The following is a 20,768-nucleotide window of genomic DNA, read 5'->3' on the forward strand; positions in this document are numbered from 1 at the left end:
CTTGAATCAGTCCTGTTTCCTGGGTTTCCAGTTCTAAACTGCACCCACTCATTAAGGTAATCATACAATAGAGCCACCTCCATCTGCTCCAGCGACTTTTCAGTGCTCCTGGCACCAAGAGGAGAGTACACAAAAAAAGAAAACAAAAGGTTGGAATTGTGTGGAAGCCATACACTGAATCAGGGGGAAATAGCCTCCTTATCAGATTTCTCTCGATACACCCATCATTTCCTTTATAATCTACTGAAGGACTGTAATGCGGATTAATTTGCCTCTTAGGATATCAAGAATCGTTTCTAATATTGGCAAAAGGCTGCCAGAAACTTGAAACTCCTGAAGTTCAGAGAAAGGTCAGAGGGTGTTCATTTATGTACTGCTATAAAAAAGTTGGCGTTTTTGAGGAGGACACTCCAGGTTCAACTTCTAGAGTGAGTGCAGAGGCCCCAGAAAGACTTCTTGTATGGATAAATAGGTGCTGGGTATGAAGTTAACATCTCTTCTTTGGCATAGAATATGTCTCAGATGATCAGCAATTAGAAAGTGTGTCACCGAGGCTTAGAGGGAAACAAAGAAGGAAAGAAAGCGCTAAGTTGTGTCCAACTTGCGATCCCATGAACTGTGGCCCACCAGGTTCCTCTGTCCATTCTTGCCTGGGATTCTCCAGGCAAGAATATTGGAGTGGGTTGCCATTTCCTTCTCCAGGGGAACTTCCCAACCGAGGAATTGAACCCAGGTCTCCCAAATTGCAGGCAGATACTTTCTCAACTGAGGTAGCAATTTGTTTTATTGACAAGGATTCTTTAGTCTCAATATTTCTAGAAATCACAGTCTCTGTCTACAAGACTTTAGGATGATAAGACATACCTGGCTACTGAATGGTGCTTTAGTGACTGCAAACAGTGCTTTGAATCCTCGCGGGGAAGATAGACCATATAAACCAGACCTTTATTTTCCTAGGTCTTTCATACTTTTTCATTTTGGGGGGTAATTTATAATTTGTGGCTTCCATCCTTGGGATGGAGGGTAGTAAATGAGAGTTGAAGCATTATTACCACTTAAAGTAGGACAGAGGACGTTTTCACCTATAGGGAGAGCTACATACATCCAAGTTCTCTAGTCAGAGGAGGACTGTTATATGGGTGAGAACAAGAAAGAGTGCTGGCCGTCCCAGATATATAATACTATGACTTTTAACTCTTCTTTGTAACTTGACCTCTTTGTTGTGGTTTAGTTGCTAAGTCATGTTTCACTCTTTGGAAGTCTATAGTCTGTAGCCCTCCAGGCTCCTCTGTCCATGGAATTCTGGAGGCAAGAATACCGAAGTGGGTTGCCATTTCCATCTCCAGGGGATCTTCCCGACCCAGGGATCCAGCCCACATCTCCTGCATTGGCAAGCAGATGCTTTACCATTGAGCCACCAAGGAAACTCTAACTTTAGTTACTGCTGCTAAGTCACTTCAGTTGTGTCCGACTTTGTGCGACCCCATAGATGGCAGCCCACCAGGCTCCCCCATCCCTGGGATTCTCCAGGCAAGAACACTGGAGTGGGCTGCCATTGCCGTCTCCAGTGCAGGAAAGTGAAAAGTGAAAGTGAACTTGCTCAGTCGTGTCTGACTCTTAGCGATCCCATGGACTGCAGCCTACCAGGCTCCTCTGTCTGTGGGATTTTCCAGGTAAGAATACTGGAGTGGGGTGCCTTTGCCTTCTCCTACCTCTAGTTAAGGAATGAAAAATTCCCCCAATTCAATTATCAACTAGCCCTAATCCTCTCACCCCAATGTCTGAGCCTAGAGAGCTGACTCTGGAAGACCCCCTTTGGGAGATGGAGCCTCGTGGAGGTACTGAGCATACTAAGAAGCTCTGTGAATGAGGTGGGGCTGTCTGTATTCAGGCTCTCAGAGCTCTCTGTGTTGATCTGATGGACTGTTTCTGTTATCTGACAGTTCTTTCTATACTGGCAAGTATCTATCACAGGCGGCCTTAGGGTTTGAAGGCTGTTCAATTGGAAAGGAATGAAGGCTCAATTGCTGTGCTGGGCCTGGCCATTTGCTAAAATCCTCAAACACACCGTTTGTACAGGTCCCAGGCTTCTACTTTACTGATGTACACACTGCCTTCAGGCTACTCCCCAGCTGTCTGCGCTGCAGCAGTGGGCATTGCAGTCCCTTTTACCTTTCAATGTAGAAATGAGACGCTACTTTCATAGCATCCGTGCCTTCTCTCTGTTCCCCTCTGTCCTTTCCAGACTGCCACCCTCTGTGCCATCACTGTGTAGCCAACCTCCGTGACACCGGGAGCATCTGCCTGCAGTGCCAGAATGCCCGGAACCTGCTGCTGGGGGACCGCTGTGTCCCTGATTGCCCTTCTGGGTACTTCGTGGAGAGAGAAGCTTGTAAAAGTGAGTAAGTGCTGGACGCAGGAGCTGGTGGTGCCCCGTGATCTTCTTTCACTTGGGGATCATACCTGAGAAGGCTTGAACCTCCAGAGAGAGACAGAAAGCGAGAAGCACACCAGTGCAGGGGGGGCATCACGCCAGTGCAGGGGGCTGTGAAGCAGACCAGTTAACCCTCTCCGTGCTGGAGCTTTTATTAGTGGCTCTGAGTGTGCTGCTTTGGAAGGGAATTTGGCTTCACAGGCTCCCTCCGTGTCTCATCTCTCTGCAGAATGTCACTCCTCCTGCAGGACCTGCCAGGGCAGGGGTCCCTTCTCCTGCTCTTCCTGTGACACTGGCCGTGTTCTGTCCCACCTTGGCACCTGCAGTACCACCTGCTTCCCTGGGCACTATCTCGATGATAACCGTGTTTGTCAGCGTAAGTTTTTTTAAAAAATGAACTGTCTATCCCTTCTTGCTCTTCTGAGGTCATGGAAGGACATAGAGATTTTTTTGCTTCCATATTCTTACCTAACCTTTATTTTTAGAAAAGAAAGAAGAGAAATCTACAAAGCATTTGGAGGCGATGAACAGATGATAACTCAGATATGGGCCTAATTGGAAGTGCTGGGCTAGGTCTCTCCTCTGCAAGTACCAGCTGTGTGATCTTGGGGCCAATCATTTAACCTCTCTGTACTGCAGTTATCTCATTTAAATAATTAAAGTGTTAGTCTATTTTATTCCTATGGTTTCTTTTCGTGAGTCAGTTCCAAGATCCTGAGCAGAGAGCAGAGCTCATTTCAAGCACACAAGCCATGACCTCAGCACTTCACTGGGTTTGTTTTTGAGATATGTTTGTTGAATATTGACAATATGCAAGGCTTGATGTGCTACAGGGCATTCAGTTTCTGCCCAAACAGTAGTTATTTTTATCTTGCATGAGAGCTACTTGTATAGATGTCTTAGTTCTCAAATAAGCCAAAGCATGATTAATTATCTGAGTCACACACAAACGAAGAGTTGGGATAAATTGGGGCAAGGGCAGATCGGAGGGGGAAAATTCAGGAAGTGCTTCACAGGTGAAGGAACAGTTTTGGGACAGGCTGAGGAGGCTTATTTCATTTCAGTCAGTAAAGTGTCAGTTGCCAAAAAATTGTGTTATACTTTTCTCGTTTTGAAAATGACAGCAAATAAACGGCAGATATTTCAAGTTTGTGTCCTAGGAAGTCCCACATTGAAGGAATTAAAGAGTCATGGTTAGCAGAGTGGGCTCTCAAATCAGGTAATGAAATTGCAACTCCTAACTGCCCCTTAACTAGCTTTGTGACCTTGAGCAGGTGAATTAACCACTAGGCTTTAGTTTCTTTTTTCTATAAAAGGGGGATTGTAGTAGTGCCTACATCTAAGGCTTCCCTGGGGGCTCAGTGGGAAAGAATCTACCTGCCAGTGGAGGAGTTCAGTTCAGTTCAGTCGCTCAGCTGTGTCCAATTCTTTGTGACCCATGGACTGCAGCACACCAGGCTTCCCTGACCATCACCAACTCCCAGAGTCTATTCAAACTCATGTCCATTGAATTGGTGATGCCATCCAACCATCTCATCCTCTGTCCCGTTCTCCTCCTACCTTGAATCTTGCCCAGCATCAGAATCTTTTCTAATGAGTCAGGTCTTACAAATCAGGTGGCCAAAGTATTGGAGCTTCAGCTTCAGCATCAGTCCTTCCAGTGAATATTCAGGACTGATTTCCTTTAGTCCTGGAGCCAATTTCCTTTAGCCAATGGAAGAAACACAAATTCAATCTCTGGTCAAAGAAGATCCCACATGCCCCAGATCAGCTAAACTCATGCGCCACAACTACTGAAGCCTGCACACCCTAGAGCCCGTGCTCCCCAATAGGAGAAGCCACTGCAGTGAGGATACTCACTGTAACTAGAGAGTAGCCCCCCTTGCTGCAACTAGAGAAAGCTCGTGTGCATCAGTGAAGACCTAGCACAGCCAAATAAATAGTTTCTACATCTAACATCATTGCACTTCGCGTAGACTTTAGCAGAGAATAAGCTCTCAGTATAGCTATTGTTGTGTTACCGTCATCATGTGAGATGAGAGACAAATCAAGCATTGAAAGATACCTATATTTTATAAATGTAAAGATAGATATTACTGTTAGTTTCTGGAGATGCTTGCAAGGGTTAGCATTTGAAATGAAGTTCTAGAACCCCTCGTTTTGCATCATCTGTTGAGAAACCAGAGATAAAAATCCCTTTTCAAGACAATGAAAAGATTTTTTTTCTTTTTACTTTTGTAACAAAACCTTTGCTTGGTATACATCAACTGTCTACCAGCATCTGTAGGTTCTGTAACACGAGAGACACGAATGAAATACTTAAATGTTCTGTTCGAGAGCAAGGGAGTACTGCTGTAGAAGGAGTGACTTAGATTGATGAGGCTCTTCACCACAGTAGAATCACAGAAATTAAAGTTCAAAGGAAAAAAACAGAATCCCTTATATAGTGTATAGGTGACAAAAATACGTTGCATGGAAATATTTCTCTTCTGGGAAGCTTCTGCCCTGAAGAAATACATTTGCTATGCTACCATGTAAATAGGATTTTATAGACTAAGTCAGTTAAATTAAGAATATTCTAACTTTAGTTTTTGCTAAAGCTCAAGTTTCCTTCTTCCTAAGATTGAGTAAAGCATGCTCCTAAGTTGTGGTATTTTAATTTCTAGTACTTCAAAAAGTTATCCATAGTGTCCTTTTCTAATGCTCATCATTAGAGACAATTATAGGCCTGAAAATTACAGAAATTATTCTGTAAAGGGCTTTGTAGGAAATCTAATCAGTGTAAAGAGGAGACATTAATAACCATATTATAGAAAAAACTAAGAGCTGCAGAGTTGTCTAGAGCCTGGTTACAGAAACCTTTAGAAATTGCGTACTGAGCTCTAAAATTCAAGGACAATCAGTTGAGGAGATAAAGAAGAAATGATAATTGAGAATCTCAGTACTTTAAACCATAGGGCCCTAGGGTAGCAGGAGAACTCCAGGGTATCTGAGCCAACCTCGCACCCAGGGCAGAGGCTTTCTCTCACCCCTTCACAGGCATCTGCAGATGAGGAAGGGAGGTCCATTGGTGGGGGCCATAATTGCTGGACAGTTCTTTCTCATCAGCCCTAGAACTCCCCTCTGGGGAAGTATAGCATGGCTCCGTGCTCATTCATTCAGACTGTTATCTTCAAAAGTTGAAATTAGCCATCAACTCCCAGTTGGACTTCTCTGCTCCTGGCAGGACTGGAGTCAGTGGAATATAGGAGCAAAAAAGAGGACCATCTCAGAGGTACAGTAGCAAACAGGCCTATTCAGGAGGGAGAATGGACTTCATAGGCTGAGAGGTCGCTTCCTCTTCTGTGACTGATGGTTAAGGTACATCCCTGCTTCCCTCACTGCTCTCTGGTCCACTTGCCGCTATCTTCACTATCTTCTTGGCATTTTCCATGGGGTCACTGACCTCAGAGAACTGCACCTGTTACTCGAGACGTGGTCCCCCAGTGTGACTGCAGTAGGCCTGATACCCTCTGTGGTCTGAATGTCATAAGATGGAGAAAAGAGCCTGCACCCACACAGCTCTGAACAGGGATGCTGAGAACCCAGTGGGCTTGGAACGAGCAGAACCAATTTGAGTGAGACAAGGTCATGCGGGGATTGGAGGAGGATGAGGTGTTCAGTAAGAGAGGAAGAAAGATTCAAAGAGAAATGATGGAAGCCCCCTGCTCTGCAGTTTGACACCACTGCATCCCTCCAGATCTTCCATATAGTCTTGATAATTCACAGCACTCGGCAGGAACCCTTTTCTTGTGGCAGTCAGTGAAGGGGCTGAGTTATGCTTCTGGAATGAGAGACTTCACAGAAGGACTCGAGAACACGCAGGCCGATGGAAGTTTGAAGAAGAAAACTTCAGGAAACTCTAAGCTGTCAGAACAGGGCACTGACCTGTCACCCCCATGTGGAGAAACTGGCCTTGAGGCTTCATTTTGCAGCTCTACATACAGCAGGGGGTCCAGCTGACACTGAGGTTTACATGAAGGCTCTTCAGCTTAAGACTGTGTTCATTTCTTTAGTACCATGTCAACTTTTAGTAAGCTCTTAATCAACTAAGATTCTTAGATTTTTTTAAATAATACTGCTGTTTAAATAGGCCTTCTGTCTCCTCTGTTTGTTCAATTAGTTGTGAAATATAAATGCAGGACTGTCCTTACAGTGTAGCTTATTTCATCTGATTCAGTCAGTTCAGTCGCTCAGTCATGTCCGACTCTTTGCGACCCCATGGACTGCAGCACACCAGGCTACTTTGTCTTTCACTGTCTCCCAGAGTTTGCTCAAACTCATGTCCATTGAGTCCATTGAGTCATGCCCATTGAGTCCATTGAACTATGGATGGAGGTTCATGACAGGAGGCAGTGATCAAGACCATCTCCAAGAAAAAGAAATGCAAAAAGGCAAAATGGTTTATTGAGGAGGCCTTACAAATAGCTGAGAAAAGAGAAGTGAAAGGCAAATGAGAAAAGGAAAGATATATCCATTTAAACTTCATCTGATTGCTTTTAACTTATTGCTATGTTTAGTTGCTCAGTGGTATCCAGCTCTTTGCGACCCCATGGACTGTAGGCTGCCAGACCCCTCTGTCCATGGGATCCTCTGGGCAAGAATACTGGAGTGGGTTTGCCATTTCCTCCTCTGCGGGATCTTCCCGACCCAGGGATCAAACCCACATCTCCTGATTGGCAGGTAGGTTCTTTAGCACTGAGCCACCAGGGAATCCTAATTTACTGCTACAACTGGCTAAAGTAAATTTGAATTTTTCTTTCAGGTAGTATGTGTTCAGTATAAGTGTATGTGGCATATTTAAATATCATTAGCATGATCTCTGTTTTCATTAAAGTCATTGATGAAAACAATCGAGTAAGAGATTGACTTCATCATGATACTCTAGTATAGACATTCATTTCCAGTTACAAAGATTTACTGACAACTTTTTGAGTATGTATTTCGACTATCTTCAAATCCACCTACAGCTACTAGACACCACTTGATTTTTGTATTCACAGGTGTATCTTTGAGATTTTTGTCAGACCCTTTGGCAAAATTAAGATACAATGGGTGTAGAAATCCTGCCTCCCAAAATGATAAAGTTTAGCCTGATATAAGTTTCCAGCAATTATTCTTTTCTAATTATTGTTAAGCTAGCTGTTTGAAATTCCAGTCTAGAATTTTCCTAGGACTTTTAATTACCAGTTTACATATTGTAACTGATATTTTATACCAATGGCCTTTCTTGTAGGCGAAACGAAAGGAGTTTCTTTTTATTTTGGTGGGAGGTCATTTTACTGCATTTGATATCCTTTAGAACTGAGATTCACATGATCGCTCTCTAGAATTTTTATCTGAAACATACTGAGAAAATTTTAGAGTGAGGCAAAGATGCTAGTGCTTGAGTATATATAATTACAGTATCTGGCTTCTATCATTTATATTGCTAGTATTTATTGAACACCAGTTTCCCAATGGCTCAGTGGCTAAAGAAGCCACCTGTGATGCAGAAAATGCGGGAGACATGGGTTCAGTCTCTGAATTGGGAAGATCCTCTGGAGGAGGGAATGGCAACCCTCTCCAGTATCCTTGCCTGAAGGATCCCATGGACAGAGGAGCCTGGCAGGCTACAGTCGGTGAATCATAAAGAGCTGGACATAACTTAACACAGACATAATTATAGATAACCAGCTGGGCACTGGGGACTGTGAAAGGAGCAAAGCAAATCTAGTCTGTGCATTTCACAGCTTTAAATGATAAAGATGGCAAATAACCACTGAATAGAACGTTTCTATGTATGGCAAGAATGCAATGTGTAAGAACTGTACCTGGGAGACCTGAGACCTGTTGCAGACTGGAGAGTCAGGGAAGGCCTTTGTGTGGAAGAGACTGAAGAATGAGTAAGAGGTAAAGACAAGAGACCTGGAGACTATATTGGGAGGATTCAAATATGTTTGTTATGATTTCTAGGTAGGAAGAATGGAGGGAATGATGGAGGAGCAATATTTGCAGAAATGATGGCTGAAATTTCTCCAAGACTGAAGAAAGATATGCGTTCATAGATTACAGTGCCCTCTGACACTTGATAAGTCTGGATTTTAGAAAAAATCAATTTTGGGGATTCATGGAATAGGATGCAAGGAGTCAAACCAATTAGGAGGCTATGATAGTGATCAAGTAAGAGATGATGATGGCTTGGATGTCCTGGCATGTGTGGACATGGAGAAAAGCAAAAAGTTCTGAGAATTACATAGAAGAATTCACCTAAATAAGATCCAGTGAGTGATGAATTAGGATCGAGAGAAAGAGAGGTGCCTGAGTAAGATTCTAAGGCTTCTAGAGTAAACAACTGAGCAGGTGGAGAACTGCTGGTTGTTAAATCAGAGAGAGATGGAAGCATGACAGGTGCCAGGACTTGGGGATCATCTATGAATGCCTAAATAAGTGGCTGCTCAGAATTAGAACTGGAGAAATCAGTAAGCCAGGTCACCTTAGAGTCCTTTGTATCTTAAAATACGGGATTTCCTGAGCTCCAAATTAAGTCAGTACCCAATTTTAATCTTGGCATCGCACAAAAATCTAAATCTACATCGAAAACTGTAGGAGCTTTGATTCCTTAAGAAGCAAAGTTCCAGTGAAGCTCTGGATTATTATTATTATTATTATTATTATTCCAGAGATCTTGGAATAAGTATAAATTCTGTGGCTGAGGCATGGGACAGTTTGGATGTGGGATTTCTTGGCTTTATAATTTATCTTCTCTGGAAAATAAACTTCCCCTTTTTGATTTTGGGAGATGAGACTAACATTTTCTGTTACTGTTGATCACAGGGTAGCGTTCTGAGCAGTATTTAGAGAACAGGTTGGAGCGAGGCTGTTCCTTCACGGCATCTGTCTAGGTTTGATCAGTGCCTCCGTATTTGCAATTCTAATCATCTGGTCATTTTCTTTGCCTATCTGCTCAGCATGCAACATGCATTGTGGAAGCTGTGATTCACAGGCCAGCTGTACCTCCTGCCGAGATCCAAGCAAGGTCCTGCTCTTCGGGGACTGTCAGCATGAGAGCTGTGCCCCGCAATACTATCTGGACTTCTCCACCAAGACGTGCAAAGGTAACACTCTTCCTGAATTGCATGACAGCTCTTTTACTTGGCGATACCCCTTTACTGGAGAATTCCACTCCCCCAATTTGGAAAATACTGTCATCAGATATTTAGACTTTCTCTGATGATAGTGAGAAGTCATTATGTACGTATGCATGTATGTATTCATTAATTTATTTATGAGGCAAGTATTTTTGAGTACCTACCATGGCCTAGATACTGTGCCAGGTGTTAGTACCTAGAGGGCTTCCCAGGTGGCTCAGTGGTAAAGAATCCTCCTGCCAATGCAGGAGACCCAGGAGATGAGGGTTCGATCCCTGGGTCAGGAAGATCCCCTGGAGGAGGGCATGGCAGCCCACTCCAGTTTTCTTGCCTGGAGAGTCCATGGGGTCGCAAAGAGTTGGAAATGACTGATCATGGCACACATTAGTATTAATTGCTAGACCAGAGGTGGCAAACTAGAAACCCTCAGGTTGTATTTGGTCCAAGACATGTTTTTCTCCCCACTAAATATATTATAACAGTGTTTCAAAATTCTTAACTCTGCCTTCTAAAAAGTCAGGAGACTTGGCATACAAAAGTTGAGATTTGCAGTTTCTTTTGAGTCAGAAGGTCTGGCAGTACTGGGTATGCGTCTCTCAGTGCAGCAATAGGTTGGAGACAAGTAGCAGTTGTCTCCACTGGGGGAGCATGATCTCCTAAGATTGCCACAGTCCCCATCATTCCCTGTTCTATCACGCCAGGCCTCTTCTGAAGATTTTCATTGCCTTCCTTGACCTGAAGGCATTTGCACTTACAACTCTAGATTGCCAGGCTCTAAGCTTAATGAGGAAGGAAGTTGTGTCTAATTTGTTCAGCTCATACTTCAAAGAGTGAAGATGCAGTCCTTGTTCTCCAGGTGTTCTGAAGGAAGCAGTGTCAAAAACCGAGTAGCTTTTACTTTGCTCTCCAGTTTTTAGAATGATCAGAGCTTATGTTCTTCCAATGGCAGCACTCAGCTGGGAGAAAAACAGAACTGAAGGGTGGATTTTCCTTGCTCCTGTTCAATTTCTCATCTCCATTTCTCCATTCCATGTTCCACACACTGTCCCCATTACCCTTTCTGATTCTACCAGAAAAGCTAGGGCTCAGAGGAGGTAAAACATCTGTCAGATAAACTTGGGACGCTTTAAGGTTTTGCAAAATTGTGTATTTTCCATTCCAAGAAATTCTACCTGGCTGTTAACTTTGGTGGTCTGCTGTGCTCAAGACTGCAAAACCTTTTCTAGTTTCTCTTTTCTAACCGATGGTTTTCAGTCTGTGGTGAAAAATGAGATTCCAACAAATCCTCCCTGTTGTGAAGTGATATCATAACCATGCTGGCGGTCGTCAAGGCTCTGTTTTAGTCACTTTCCCTCAGGACTGACTCAGTCAAATAAATGAGTGAGATTAACTTTATGAATCTTCTTAGAAGCATGTGTACTATCTTGCACATTTACTTGCTTCTCTGGGACTTAGAAATATTGCCTCAGAGAAGAGAGAAAGGTGACTAATGAGAGGTTTCCTTAGCTTTTTAGTGAAGGGGGACATAGGACAAGCCCACACTGAGTGGCGATACTTTCTCCAGGGAAACTAGTTCAGCTGCAAACATTTATTAAATCACCATGTACCAGGCACTATGCTGAGATCCTTCAATTCATTATTTCATTTAATCTTCACAGTTTGTTGTTATTGTTGTTCAGTCGCTAAGTCATGTCCAACTCTTTGAGACCCCATGGGCCATAGCCTGCCAGGTTCCTCTGTTCATGGGATTTGCCAGGCAAGAATATTGAAGTGGGTTGCCATTTCCTTCTCCAATCTTCAAAATAACCTTATGAAGCTGCTCTTCTTATCCATGTTTAACAGACAAAGAAACTCAGGCTCAAAAAGCTTAAGGTATATAAGACATGCAGATTAAAAGTGACAAAGCTTTGACTTGAATATCAGTTCAGCTCAGTCACTCACAACTGCAGCATGCCAGACTTCCCTGTCCATCACCAACTCCTGGAGTTTACCCAAACTCATGTCCATTGAGTCAGTGATGCCATCCAACCATTTCATCCTTTGTTGCCCCTTCTCCTCCTGCCTTCAATCTTTCCCAACATCAGGGTCTTTTCTAGTGAGTCAGTTCTTCACATCAGGTGGCCAAAGTATTGGAGTTTCAGCTTCAGCATCAGTCCTTCCAATGAATACTCAGGACTGGTTGGATCTCCTTGCAGTCGAAGGGGCTCTCAAGAGTCTTCTCTAACATCACAGTTCAAAAGCATCAGTTCTTCTGTGTTCAGCTTTCTTTATAGTCCAGTTCTCACATCCATACATGACTACTAGAAAAACCATAGCCTTGACTAGACAGACCTTTGTTGCCAAAGTAATTTCTCCGCTTTTTAATAAGTTGTCTACTGGTTCCAAATAGGAAAAGGAGTACGTCAAGGCTGTATATGGTCACCCTGCTTATTTAACTTATATGCAGAGTACATCATGGGAAACGCTGGGCTAGAAGAAGCACAGGCTGGAATCAAAATTGCAGGGAGAAATATCAATAACCTCAGATATGCAGATGACACCACCCTTATGGCAGAAAGTGAAGAGGAACTAAAAAGCCTCTTGATGAAAGTGAAAAAGGATACTGAAAAAGTTGGCTTAAAGCTCAACATTCAGAAAACGAAGATCATGGAATCTGGTCCCATCACTTCATGGCAAATAGATGGGGAAACAGTGTCAGACTTTATTTTGGGGGGCTCCCAAATCACTGCAGATGGTAATAGCAGCCATGAAATTAAAAGACGCTTACTCCTTGGAAGAAAAGTTATGACCAACTTATATAGCATATTGAAAAGCAGAGACATTACTTTGCCAACCAAGGTCCATCTGGTCAAGGCTATGGTTTTTCCAGTGGTCATGTATGGATGTGAGTGTTGGACTATGAAGAAAGCTGAGCACTGAAGAATTGATGCCTTTGAACTGTGGTGTTGGACAAGACTCTTGAGAATCCCTTGGACTGCAAGGAGATCCAGCCAGTCCATTCTAAAGGAGATCAGTCCTGGGTGTTCTTTGGAAGGACTGAAGCTAAAGCTGAAACTCCAATACTCCTTGCACAACCATTTTTCCTTTTTTTGCATTTCTTTTTCTTGGGAATGGTCTTGATCACTGCCTCATGTACGGTGTCACAAACCTTGGTCCATAGTTCTTCAAGCACTCTGTCTATCAGATATAATCCCTTGAATCTATTCGTCACTTCCACTGTGACTTGAATATAGATCTACTTGATTCCAAAACCAAGTGCTTAACTCTGCTTTCTTGTCCTGTCATCCATGCATGAAGGACTGACCTTTTGAGCTAGAACTTTGCATTTTCCAACAGCATCCAAATTGCCTGACCCAAAACAACGGCAGCAACAACCAGAATGATCATAATCACCAAAGCCATAGCCACAGCACCACGTTTTCCTGCATCCCACGCCCTGGGCCTGACTCGGTAGTTCTGACAGTGAACCTGATGATCCGTATTTCTAAAGATCTCCCTGGATGAATTGTGTGGGCGACTTGGGCTGGGACCTACTAGAACATAAGCTTCTTGAGGACAGTTTACACCCACCACCTGATAAGCTGGCTTGAGGCTGTATCCCCCGCAGATGTTTGTTTGAGTCAATGAACATGTAAAGAAATCAAGTCTTCTCTACATGAGATCTGTTTTATTTCAGGAATCCCTTTCTTACTGTACCGTTCTTTCACACCCTTTTAACTCCAGCATCAATGCTTCTTTGTGTTGTGTTGGTCACTGCCTGATTTCTGAGAGGAAGTCACCTAGCTGGTGTTAGTGGAGTGAGCAGATGCATCCTTCCTCGAGTCTCTGACATCCTTTGAAAGTGAAAGTGTTATTTCCTCAATCATGTCCAATTCTTTGCCACTCCATGGACTGTAGCCTGCTAGGCTATTCTGTCCATGGGATTCTTCAGGCAAGAATACTGGGTTCAGTTACCATTCCCTTCTCCAGGAGATCTTCCCGACCCAGGGATCGAACCCAGCTCTCCTGCTTTGAAGGTAGATTCTGTACTGTCAGAACCACGAGGAAAGCCCCTGACTTCCTTTACCTATTGGCATTTGGAGGAGGTCCTGTTAGGTTTGTGGAAGCAAATTGGCTAATCTCTGGAGCAGACTTTGCATGAAGATGCTGTGTCTCGGGGATACAGAACTCTCGAATCCATATCGAATAAGATCCAGTTGGTCTGGCTCCTCAGCAGCCCCGCTGACAAGCAGGCTTCACACAAGTGTGGAGCAATCCTTGTACGTGCCATGTATGTGCCGTGTCTAACATAATTAGGAAACACTCAACCTCAGAGAAGCGTGCAGGCTAGTACAAGCAGAGCCTCATTAGAGCTCATGTACCTGACATCTCTCATGGTGTCCTCACTTTACCCTGTGCAGCTGCCAACGGCGTCCTTGTAAATTAGTCTCTAGGACTGAGGGTGGACAGAAAGGAAGCTGATTGGAGGAATTTTCTTTCTAGAGTGTGACTGGAGTTGCAATGCATGCAGCGGGCCTCTGAGGACAGAATGCCTCCAATGCATGGACGGCTATGTTCTCCAGGATGGCGCCTGCGTGGAGCAGTGCTCAGCGTCATTTTACCGGGACGTGGACCTCTGCAAGAGTAAGTGTCTGCAGCCCTTCTCTGTGCTCACCCAAGCTTCCATCTCTTCTGATTGCCCCTGTTCCGAGAAGGAGTCCATGGAAAATTTTCTTTATGGCTTCTTATCCGATTTCTGGTTTCTTTCTTAAGAGCTTTTCTTTGTAATAATGAAAACGTCCCCTCTTTCCTTCTCCTATGCCCCAACTTGTGTGCTAAGTTGCTCAAGTCATGTCCAACTCTTTGCCATCCCATGAAATGTAGCTTGCCAGGCTCCTCTGTCCATGGGATTCTCCAGGATAGAATACTGGAGAGGGTTGCCATTTCCTCCTCTAGGGGGTCTGCCCAACCCAGGAATCTAACCAGTGTCTCTTATGTCTCCTGCATTGGCAGGGGGGTTCTTTACCACTAGCACCATCTAGGAAACCCATGCTCTAACACAACATTTGATAATTTCGAGTCCACATGGGAATCTTAGGGGTATATGGCCACACAAACAGGTATGTTTTGACCATTAGTTTTGGATTTCCTTAAAAATTGAACAGTGCTGTGCTCCAGATGGAGGAGTCAGTGTGCTCTGATCGTCTGAGCACATTAAAAGACAAGATTATTCCACCATCTGCCTCCCACAAGCCTCTGAATACCATATGTATCTAACTGTCACTTTAGTCTGGTCCAGTACCTGCTTCAGCCTTAATTTACCACCACACAATCTTCACATCCTGAAATGCCACCCAGAGTGCACAGGCAGCCTTCCTGGGAGCATCCTTGGGTGATACTCTGATAACTGACCAGGCCAGCCAGGAAAGACTGACACTCAGAGAAGCAGTGCAGAGAGCCAAGGACTAGAGAGTATTGATGATACTAGCTTGCTGTTCTTCAGTTTCTAAGTCATGTCCGACTCTTTGCGACCCTGTGAACTACAGCACGCCAGGCTCCCTTGCCCTTCACTATCTCCTGGAGTTTGCTCAAACTCAGGTCCATTGAGTCAGTGATGCCATCATCCAACCATCTCATCCTCTGTTGCTCCCTTCTCCTCTTGCCCTCAGGCTTTCCCAGCATCAGGGTCTTGTCTACTGAGTCAGCTCTTCACATCAGATGGCCAGAGTATTGGAGCTTCAGCTTCAGTATCACTCCTTCCAATGAATATTCAGGGTTGATTTCCTTTAGGATTGACTGGTTTGATCTCCTAGCTATACAAGGGACTCTCAAGAGTCTTTTCCAGCACGCAGTTGGAAAGCATCAATTCTTTGGCACTCAGCCTTGTTCATGGTCCACCTCTCAAATCCATACATGACTGCTGGAAAATATCTGTCAATTTATAGTCTGCAGAGTATTTTTCATTGTGTACTTTGGCCTTTATCCAAAGAGCTGGGTGGAGCAGTGTGTTCTTTTCTTTCCATTTTACAGGAGAGAATACTGAGGCTCAGAGAGATGCAGTAACTAGTGCTAAGTCACCCAGTCAGCACAGCAGTCACAATCAGAAGCCTTGCTTCCTGACTCCCAGTCTGCTGCCTGGCCCAGTAGGTTGCCTGGCCTCACCATGAGGGCCAGGAGCCGCTTGGAAAGCCACACACACTCCAGTCAACTTGACTTGTGTCTTTCAGGCTGCGAGAGCCACTGTCTCCAGTGCCAAGGTCCCCATGAGTGCACCCGCTGTGAAGAGCCCTTTCTCCTCTTGGAAGCCCAGTGTGTCCAGGAATGTGGGAAGGGTTTCTTTGCAGACCACGCTAACCACAAATGCACAGGTGAGTTGGAGACTGTGCTGCGTTCTTTAAAAGAAGTGAGGGCATCAAGGAAGTTGGGGATTCGGGTGTGTTGATTCTCAGGTAACCAAGGAGAATCTGAATTAGGAGCAGAATGAAAACCCAGGGAGTTTGGCCTAAAGTAATTGATGGCTTCTTGTGCACCCCTGCCAATGGCTGGCTAAATAGAATGTGGAAGTGCAGACCAATAATTCTTTTGCACAAATCAATGTTGTCCCTAAAGGTCTGCATGGAAACGAAGCCAATATTTCATGGAATAGAAAGCTTATATTGAACTAAGGTGAGGTGTCCATTAAGAGTAGGTCAGCCCTATTAACATGGGGCCAGGGTTTTCAATGTGTACACTAAATTACCCGTTGACCCTGTTATTGCCACTATATGCTTGATGAATAGAAATTTGGGGAACATTTTAGTGAGATATGTTGAACTTTTATATTAAACCCAAAGTCTTAATCTCCTTGTCCATTAAGTTATTCACAAGAGCTTCCTCAGTTTGTTCTCATCATTTCTATCAAAACTTGGTACCGTGTTGTTATTGTTAAGTCCCGAAGTCGTGTCTAACTGTTTCCAACCCAGTGGACTGTAGCTCACCGGGCTCCTCTGTCCATAGGGTCCTCCAGACAAGAATACTGGAGTGGCTTGCCACTTCCTTCTCCAGGGAATCTTCGCCACGCAGGTATCAAACCTGCGTCTCCGGCATTCGTAGATGGATTCTTTACCACTGAGCCTCCTGGGAAGCCCATACTTTAAAGGATAATTGATATTTAATGATAATGCCTTTACCCAGGCATGGCATTTTACATTTTGCCAAATTTCCTTCATCTGCGTTATCTCATTTAACATTCACAATCACTTGGTAAAATATGGCAGACACTACGAATCCTGTTTTTCAAGTGGAAAGAAAAAAAAGAGGCTTAAGAATTAAGAATTAGCCAGCACAACCTAAAATCAGATATGAAACTCAGATTTTCTGATTCAAGACTTTTTTAACAGCTCAGCTGAGGAAGCAGAACAATAAGCAGTAAATACTTGATTTACAGAAGATAATTGACTTGATTCAAAGAAATACTCTATGGTCTTTTTAAAAGCTTGCTTTCCCTATATATTTAAAATAATAATAAAAGTAAGAAAAGCCATGATAGTGGTACATTTGAGTTCTTTCGTGTGCCCAGTACTGTTCTGGTCACTTCTTATTATGTAGAACACCTGTGATCCAATCAACAATCAGTGCATTAGATGCTATTATCAATACTATCTCCATTTTTAAGATGAGAAAATTCTTACAGCACAGGCTGTTAAAACAACTTGCCTGAATTCAACAGAAGTTAAGTAGCAGAAAAGAGGAATGATACCCCAACAGGATTTATGCTCTTAATCCCTAGAAACTGTCTCCCTCACAAGTCAGTATGGTTAGCTTTTTAAACAACCCATTTATGTGCAACATGTTCAGGTCATAGCGTGTAAAGCAAAGGTGCTCCTCCCTATTCACTGCCTTTCTGGGGTAGACCAGCTGTCTATGAAATTCTATAGGAAATGGTCATTACTCTCTTCTGCTGCAGCTAGGGGTCAGATGTTGCGGTGCTTTCACTCTTCGTTTCTTTGTCACTGGTGGCCCTCGCTGAGCGCCTGTGCCTTCATCCTGCCTGATTTGATGTGTCCTGTCTTTGATAGCCTGCCCTAAGGGGTGCTTGCAGTGCAGCCGCAGAGACTGGTGTCACCTCTGTGACCAGGGCTTCTTTCTGAAGAGCGGTCTTTGTCTTTCCAACTGTGTTCCTGGCTTCTCCTCCCACTCTTCTAATGAGACGTGTGCTGGTAAGTGCTTCTTCCCAAATGGCCTGGTGAAATCACCTGTAATTTCTCCATGCAGAGGCTGAGTTTGCTGATGCAGTTGACCCATGTGATGTAAAATGCAGGCTTCCCATTCTGGGAAAAACCTAGGTGCTCCTGTAAGGGACTTATTTAGAGACAATGAAAAATTGGGAGAATTCAACTTCTAAGATCTTTGGAAGGGAAAAAGAAGTAATTTGCACTTTAAAAGTCACAACTATCAGATCAGAAATTTGACATAAAACTTATTTATGTCCCTGAACTACAGCCATGTTATAGAACATTTTATATATATGTTTATATTAATAGATATAATTTATTATATTTTTATCAACATGTAGAACTAATTAATGGCCAGGTGCAATGATGTATTCTTTGTGCACACTGGAGATAAATGATAAATAATTAGTGAATGGTGCCTAATTAGGAGCCTGCCCCCTTAGGTTCACATATTGGAAGTAGATGGATTTCAAGCCACTCTGTGTGCCATCAAGAATTAGGTAACATGTTAAAGAAATGGAACTAGTCTTGTCTAACACATCAGTGCACATTTTGCCTTAAACAACGAAGAGGATAAAATTTAAATTCAGGCTTAATTTTGGACCCCAAAATTTTTACAGGTGAATGAAGATTGGGAGTTCTGAACATTTCTTGGCTTTTGAGTGTCCTTCATCAATAACATGAATCATGTTTTATCACCTGCAGTCAATCATATTTTTCATCACTGTATTTCTGACCTCCTATGATATTAAGACTTCCCATGGGAAAAAATATCTGGCTTATTTTGTTGGGATCCTTCTGAAGCCCGAAGTACTTGAGAGTCAGCTTACCCCACTTGGGATGTAATACAAGTCAACTTGTGCAAATGAATTTGACTTTCATTAGAGTAATCTTACATTAGAAGTAGTTCCCCTGAAACTTGGCATTCCTAAACTGCCCTGTCTGTCCTACTTGTAAAAGGAAGCACTGCCAATTAAAGCTCAGGCAAAACAACTTGCAGGAGATGGGATGAATTCCACATCAAGGCCAAAAATCCTAACTCATCCGTCATATGTTTCCTGTGGACAGAGATCGTAAATTTTTAAAGCAATGTGTATATGAATTCTGTATGTAAGCCACTGATAATCCTACTTCACTGTAGGTTAACTGGTGCTGTTCCTGAAAATGGTATCCAGCACTTGCCTCTCCTCTTGTCCTTGGTGGGTCTGATGGTCAGATATGATAGAAGTGTTAAGAGAGGACTGTGTTCTCCAAGGTGGCAACTAATTAGGATTACCTGTGGAGCTTATGAAATGACCAAGGCCCCACCCCAGAACATCTTAGTTAGAATCTCTGGTGGTGAAGCCTAAATATCAACATTGTTTTAAAAAATCTCTATGATTCTTTATTGTTATTATTGAGATATAATTCACATACCATAGAAATTACCCTTGAAAGTATATAATGAGGTTTTAGTATATCCACAATGCTACACGACCATTATCACAATCTAATTCTAGGTCATTTTAACCATCCTAAAAAGAAATCCAGTAACCGTTAGTAATCTCTCTCTTCTGACCCATTGCCTTAGCTCCTGCTGAACACAGAAAGCACAGTGCTTTCTGTCTCTGTGGAATTGCCTAACCTAAACAGTTCACATAAATGGAAGCATACAATATGTGGCTGCTTTCACCTGGCATAGTATTTTCAAGGTTCCGCTGTGTTAGAACATGTATCAGTACCTCATTTCTTTTTATGCTTGAATAATACTCCGCTGTATGCATATACCACATTTTGTTTATTCAGTCAATTGATGCTTGAATGGCACCCCACTCCAGTACTCTTGCCTGGAAAATACCATAGATGGAGGAGCCTGGTAGGCTGCAGTCCATGGGGTCTCGAAAAGTCGGACACGACTGAGCGACTTCACTTTCACTTTCACGCATTGGAGAAGGAAATGGCAACCCACTCCAGTGTTCTTGCCTGGAGGATCCCAGGGACAGGAGAGCCTGGTGGGCTGCCATCTGTGGGGTCGCACAGAGTCAGACACGACTGAAGCGACTTAGCAGCAGCAGCAGCAGCAGCAGCAGCAGCAGCAGCAGCAGCAGCTTGACTGTTTCAGATGTTTCCACTCTTGCTTTTTGTGAATAACACTGCTATGAACATTGGTGTTAGTTTTTGTATGGACATATGCTTTCAATGGGCTTCACTGATAGCTCACTTGGTAAAGAATCTACCTGCAATGCAGGAGACCTAGATTCAATCCCTGGGTTGGGAAGATCTGCTGGAGAAGGGAAAGGCCACCCATATTCTGTCCTGGAGATTCCATGGACTGTGTGTATAGTCCATGGGGTCGAAAAGAGTCAGACATGACTGAGGGACTTTAACTTTTACTTTCTGTGCTTTCAGTACTCTTGGGTATATGCCTAGGAGCAGAATTTCTGGATCATGTGATAGCTTTGTGTTTAATTGCTTGAGGAATCACCAGACTGTCTTCCCAAGTGGCTTACCATTTTCCATTCCACCAGCAATATATGAGATTTCTCGTTTCTCTACACCCTCAGGAACACTTTATTGTGCTTCCTAAAATGGGTGTGAGATGGTGATTTGTGATTTTAATTCAAATTTCCCTGATGACTAATAATGCTGAGCACCTTTTCACGTGCTTATTGACCTTCCATATATCTTCTTAGGAGAGATGTCCGTTCACTGCCTATTTTAAAATTGGTTTATTTGTCATTTATTGATTGATTTGTAAGAATTCTTTATGTATATCCTGGATACAAAGGAGATACAAATCCCTTTTCAGATATGTGATTTGCACGTTTTCTCCTATTCTGTGGATTCTCCTTTCACTTCCCTGTGAATGTCCTTTGAAGCACAGGTGTTTTTAGTATTAATGATGTCTGCTGTATCTATTTTTTTCTTCTGTCACTTGTGCATTTTGTGCCATATGTAAGAAAGCATTGCCTAATATAAAATCACAAAGATTTT

The 20,768-nt window shown here is 43.2% G+C and overlaps 1 protein-coding gene across 1 annotated transcript in view; it reads left to right on the plus strand.

Moving 5' to 3' along the window:
* The window catches only part of FRAS1 (Fraser extracellular matrix complex subunit 1), a 513,961-nt gene that overhangs the window by 329,058 nt on the left and 164,135 nt on the right, over nucleotides 1-20,768 (plus strand). Inside the window, exons 21-26 of the mRNA XM_018049625.1 lie at nucleotides 2,246-2,398; nucleotides 2,664-2,810; nucleotides 9,424-9,570; nucleotides 14,086-14,226; nucleotides 15,810-15,950; nucleotides 17,640-17,780. Coding sequence (XP_017905114.1) covers nucleotides 2,246-2,398; nucleotides 2,664-2,810; nucleotides 9,424-9,570; nucleotides 14,086-14,226; nucleotides 15,810-15,950; nucleotides 17,640-17,780 — 870 coding nt within the window. The remainder of the gene's footprint in view (nucleotides 1-2,245; nucleotides 2,399-2,663; nucleotides 2,811-9,423; nucleotides 9,571-14,085; nucleotides 14,227-15,809; nucleotides 15,951-17,639; nucleotides 17,781-20,768) is intronic.

This window comes from Capra hircus, chromosome 6 (assembly GCF_001704415.2).
Source record: "Capra hircus breed San Clemente chromosome 6, ASM170441v1, whole genome shotgun sequence".
NCBI classification, from domain to species: Eukaryota; Metazoa; Chordata; class Mammalia; order Artiodactyla; family Bovidae; genus Capra; species Capra hircus.